Here is a 6,000-nt window from a genome sequence, read left to right as displayed (position 1 = left end):
GTGCAACTGGTCATTTGTCTTAATATTACAACTGACACAAAGCTACTGATTTCAGAGTTTACTACCGTAAATTTCAGCCTTTATTTTCTTTTCTTTCTTGCTGCTTTTATCTACCAAATTGTACATAATATCGGCCAATATTAACTTACTACCTGTGTGGTACATTTTGTCCATTTTATATCAACACACAAATAAGTAAGCTACTTCACTGGCATACCAACAACATGAATTAACAATATATTTCTGTAGCAAACTGCAAAAAAATAACAAGAACAAAAATATTACCTATTTTTTGTTACACAATACATTAAAAAAGATTCTATCTTCACTTTTGTACATGATGCTTTACCGTTATACCATTATTTTACACCAGGTGGAAATGAAATTTAATGATCATACAAAACCATCTTGTTTCTTATCCACCTGTCATAAAACAACTGGCCATTGGATGTCACATGGTATTCTAGGATTGATTTCTCAACTTTCCACACTTCACTACAATACCACGAATTAATTGTATGTATTTCCTCGTAATTCAAAATCTGCAACAGCTTATCACTGACATACCAAAAAAGTCAATAGAAAATACAGAAAGAAAATAACACAGTTTATATTTTTATATATATATATAATTCATATCAAGTAACTCACTGATGATCGCACTTACAAAATAATACTAATCTACACATATAATACACATGTTGAGATATAATTCTCATAATACACTAAAAATTACACTATGAGCTCAACGATTTTTTTATCAATTAGGGTGAAAAAAGCCACAAAGGCAAATACAAAACTCTCCATATTCCCATTAAAAAGGGAAGAGAGAGAGAGCAAGGGAAAATAAGAAACAACTTAAATTATTTAAAGTCTTTTGAAGATCACCCAATATTATATTCAAGGAAGTTTCAATTTTAAATACAGGCTTGATGGTAAGGTGGATTTATGAGAGTTATATTGTGAAGAAATTTAAATAAGGAAGTAACGTGTGGTTTTCTTCATTTTGTTTAATTCTTCAATGGTCAAAACATTCTATACAAGAAGGGATGGAACTGCTATTTCCCTCATTTTACAAATGCATGGTATTCTTCTATACACAGTACTCCAAGCTAACACAAAATACCACAACACGCAATTCATGTGCAGATTGGTTACTGGGAAAAATTGGCTCCTTGTAACCAAAAGAATTAACACAAACAGCTACACTGAAGTGGAGTGTGCCCTACAAAAGATAAATCCATCACAAAATTACGTTTATTGTGAGCTGAATTTTTAAATATTATTCATGATTTATTTTTTTCTAGCACAGCAAAGTGGACATATTTTGTACAAACTAAACATTGCTGATTTAAATACTTTAAAATAAAAATATTATAAACAAATTATTTTTTTTCACCAACAATATGTTATTTGAACAAAGTATGAACCACAGTGTACTATCACGACGAAAAATTTACGAAGCACCTGTGAATCTCCATCTCAACCACCAAGCCTTCTGAAACCCTTAACGGGATTCAGTTAGGGGCCCAATAAGAAGGGCTGTAGCCCTGCTTGGCACCAGACTTGTTGGGCTGAGTCGAAGACTGTGAGCGTTGGTTCGAGCTGCTACCAGACTCCTGAAACAAAGAAATTTTCATAAATTTCTAACATAGTTTACTACTGAAAATATTGCACCTTGTGATAATTCTTTAACGAAAATACTGAGCACTAACACATAAGAATAATACAGTGCATCAGAAAAAGAGTGAGTGGGAGTATATATGTCTAAGAGGAATGAATGTTCAATCGTCTCCAAGGATCAACTTTGTAATAATCCTGAATTAAAACGAAACGCTTCCCTTCATTTCATTTCTTTAATACAGTTGAGCATAAATCCATAAAAATGTTTCAAGCTTGGATATATACACCAGAATAAGGACACCAAATTGAACCATCAGGTATGAAGGTGAATGACTTGCAAGAACATTACAGCTGAAAGAAATTGTAATTTGCATCAAATTTCAAATAATACCAGGTATCCACAATTAAAGTTATGGTATTCAGTGCAGTACGGCACGAGCTGTAATGATTGAGTAGTCTTGAAATTTCGTAGATATGCTAAGCAATGTGCTCGCGAATTATGCCACAAAAAATTTTTAGTTCCAAGTTTTGCCACTGGGTGAAAATATGGAGCTGTAAAGCAATGGTAAGGGTCACAGAAAAATGGCAGGAAAGATCAAACACATGATAAGGGTGGTTCTGGGAAGTTTATTAGCATTTATGGTTACAAACACTGTTCAATACGGCCTCTGAACTCAGCAACATGCTGCATCCGTAACACGGCATGGTCGGAGGTTGCCCGCAGTATATTGGGTGAAATCAGAGCGACATGTCATCGTATACTAGCCTTTAGATCAGACAGAGTCCGGACATTTCCCTGATAGACACGATCTTTCAAATATCCCCACAACCAGAAGTTACATGGATTTAGGTCGGAGGGCCTTGAAGGCCATGGATTTCGAAAATCCCTAGAGATAATGCAGTCGTTACTGAAGGTTTCTCAAAGCAATTCTTTCACCTGGCGAGAGCGATATGTGGCATTGCCCCATCTTGCATGAAAATAATGGTGTGGTCACAGTTGCATTCCTGCAAAGCTGGAATTACGTATTGCACAAGGAGGTCCCTATAATGTGCAGATGTCATTGTACACCTAACAGGCCCACGAGGGGCCATCTCCTCACGGAAAACCGGATCGATAATGGAGTTTGTAAAACCACAAAAGTTACGTAAGCTGAATGCAATGGTTATTCCTGCACAACGTTTGGAGGAGTCGAACCCCATAGTCAGTCTACAGAATATTCCCCAACCATATGTTGTCCACTTCCGCGTGCACCAGAAACTGAAGGGCAAAGTCACATGGTGTTGTGCAACATTTCAATTTGTGAACAGTATGAAGTTTGTAGGGATACCAGTGTAAAATGCGCCGCAAAATCTTGGGAACTGTTGACCAGGCTAGCAACAATTCATCTGACACACCTCGGGCACTGGTTACAGAATTGGGAGAATGTGCTGCATGGTCAGCTACAGCTATAGCAACTTCATTAACAACATCCAGGGGGGTGGGCCGTTGTTCTCTTCCTGGTGCGACACGTAATTCACCTGTTTCCTTAAATTTCTTAATCATTTTCTTCAGCCCATTACTTGCCATGGGACCTCTTTCCTGCTATTTCTGTCGGCGATATTCCCACAATGCAGCGTTGCTAGTGTTGCCATTCTGATAAAAAAACTTCACTAGTAGTGCACGGTCTCTCTTCCTAATAGGCATTATATTTCACACAGAAAAGTACAAACTTCTTATGTTACAATGAAGATTCACTTCACAAAATGAATCAACATGCATCACCAAGCACCAACCAAGGAAATGACACAATGCAATTCTACTGGAAGAACATTTTGATGTCCGAGTTATGGAATATTGCATGTTCCGACCGCTTACAGCGCCATATTTTCGCGTGTTGGCAAAACTTGGAAGTAATTATTTTTGTGGCATAATTTGCGAGTGCACTGGTTAGTTAGCATATCTACAAAATTTCAGACTCCTACAATCATTACAGCCTATTCTGTACCGCACTGAATACCATAACTTTAATTGTGGACATCCGGTACAAAGGTTCATTAAGGAACAATCCGACTAGTCTAATTCAATTATCCATTTGAATGAAAACATAACTATGTAGAAAATGTTAATTCATACTGTACACAAGCAGAATTTAAAACAGGTTACCTTCATATCTATCATTCAGAGAAAAGCAAACACGTTCCACAAAACTACATTTAGAATAATAAAATATTATCATTTAGACTTTCACGGCCCGTGTAACTATTCATGAGTTCTATTTTTGGGCTTATGCCGTGTAAATAATTATAAAACACACTCAACGTTTCAAAAGGAACCTTGCCTTTCTTCATCAGGAGACAAAAGAGAAGAGAAACGACGTATTGATGGTTGCTAGGAGAAAGCAACAAGGAAGCTACAAATGGTGCCCAAGATGTAAAGGGGACGCCATTTTAGCCCCATGCTAGAGACAATGAATAGTGGCAGCAAAGCATTACTCTCTAATGGTTCTGATTATAGGTAGCCATGATTCACTGAGGTTGTAACCTGTATCGCGGTTGAAATTATCTGTATGTTTACGTATTTCAACCGCCTCCCTGATAATTCTTGGGCGATATTGCTTTATACGGGCAAGAACATCCACTTCTTGGAACAAGACATCATGACCAGGTGTTAGGGCATGGTCAGCAACAGCTGATTTATCAGGTTGGTTGAGTCTGATACATCTGGAATGTTCTTTGATGCGAGTACACACCGTTCTCGAAGTCTGCCCAATATAAACCTTGCCACAAGTACAGGGAACTCTGTAGATACCAGGTTGTTGTAATTTAGGCAAACTATCCTTAGTTGGTCGCAGGAGTTGCCTAATCTTAACTGATGTTCCAAAAACAGTTCGTACATGGTACCTACGTAAGATTTTAGCAATACGATCCGTCGTGTTATGTATGTAAGGTAGGTAAGCAGTTCCTTTTACATCTTTTTTCTTAACAGACGTCCGATTATGTGCCGATTTCAGAACCCTTGAGATCAAAGCTCTGCTGTAACCGTTGCTCTTAAAGGTGGTTCTCAAGGTGTTAATTTCCTCTTGTAGATCTGACGCTTCACAAATCCTCCTGGCCCTGGTAGTCAGAGTTGTAAGGATACCATGTTTTTGGGCAGGGTGATGGTGAGAATCTGCGTGGAGATATCTATTGGTGTGTGTGGGCTTACGATACACGCTGTGTCCTAGAGATCCATCCTCTTTCTTGGTGATGAGAACATCCAAAAAAGGTATCTTGCCGTCAGATTCCATTTCCAAGGTGGAACAAATGGAAGGGTGCTGGCGATTAAGGTGATCCAGAAAGTCTCCTGATGAAGAAAGGCAAGGTTCCTTTTGAAACGTTGAGTGTGTTTTATAATTATTTACACGGCATAAGCCCAAAAATAGAACTCATGAATAGTTACACGGGCCGTGAAAGTCTAAATGATAATATTAGAAACCTCTATGGGGAGGATATTTTTCGATCGATGTCTAAATTTAGTAGATTACGACGCAAGAAGGTGTGTCTTATTTCCTCTCTCACTTTTCTCCTAAGATGCCGGGACCATGATATACTACCAAATTTTGTTATGTTGAAGCATACTTTCAGAACACCAAAAGCTATGAGAATCTATCGTCGTACTAGCAAGGCGCTACTGATAGAGAGGATACAGCAGACTCGTAAGCAGTTGGATTCAGTCTCGAGGGAGTTACTACAGCTACATCTACGCCTCTCAAACTTCGTAGATGAGGAATTATGGAAGGTGTTTGACCGTATTACTGCAGTGCAAGCCAACAACATATTTGATCAGGTTAGGGGTAGGCATATTTCCAAATATGAAAGGTTATGTCAGAAGCAGAAACCACATACCATTAGACACGATTCCAACAAAGTTGTCGTAAATTTATCCAGTATGCCTTTGAATGAAACCCAAGAGGCAGTTCTCGCTAAAGGTCTCAACTTTGCTGTAGCGCCTAGAAGAATTCCAATTGAGGAACTTATTACATCTATAGAATCCTCGGTACATAACCTCACACCTGAAGAGGCTGAGGAAGTTAGACAAGAATGTTCCAAAGTTCTCAAGACCGCTAATCCACCTAAGTCCAACTTAAAGCAAGGTGAAATCCGGGCGCTAAAAGATCTAAGGGACAATTCTGATGTAATCGTTCTCCCCGCTGACAAGGGTAATGCGACGGTGGTGATGGATAAAGATGAATATGACAACAAGATCTCGTCCTTGTTAGCTGATCCTATATATAGGATTAACAGTCGTGATCCCACAACTCGCTACTCAAATATGACCGTCAAATTGGTCAAGCAATCTTCTATTCCAGAAGATACAGCAAAGAGTCTCCTTCCAGGGGATGCTATTCCTCCGAGACT

General features: G+C 38.5%; 1 protein-coding gene across 1 annotated transcript in view; it reads right to left on the bottom strand.

Moving 5' to 3' along the window:
* Positions 1-607: 607 nt before the first annotated feature.
* Positions 608-6,000, bottom strand: part of lig (lingerer) — a 612,955-nt gene continuing 607,562 nt past the window's right edge. The window contains exon 20 of the mRNA XM_067146761.2: positions 608-1,619. Within this exon, the coding sequence (XP_067002862.1) occupies positions 1,518-1,619 (102 nt within the window). The 3' untranslated portion in view covers positions 608-1,517. The remainder of the gene's footprint in view (positions 1,620-6,000) is intronic.

Source organism: Anabrus simplex, chromosome 5 (genome assembly GCF_040414725.1).
Source record: "Anabrus simplex isolate iqAnaSimp1 chromosome 5, ASM4041472v1, whole genome shotgun sequence".
In the NCBI taxonomy this organism is placed as follows: Eukaryota; Metazoa; Arthropoda; class Insecta; order Orthoptera; family Tettigoniidae; genus Anabrus; species Anabrus simplex.
This window is presented reverse-complemented; position numbering and strand designations above follow the sequence as displayed.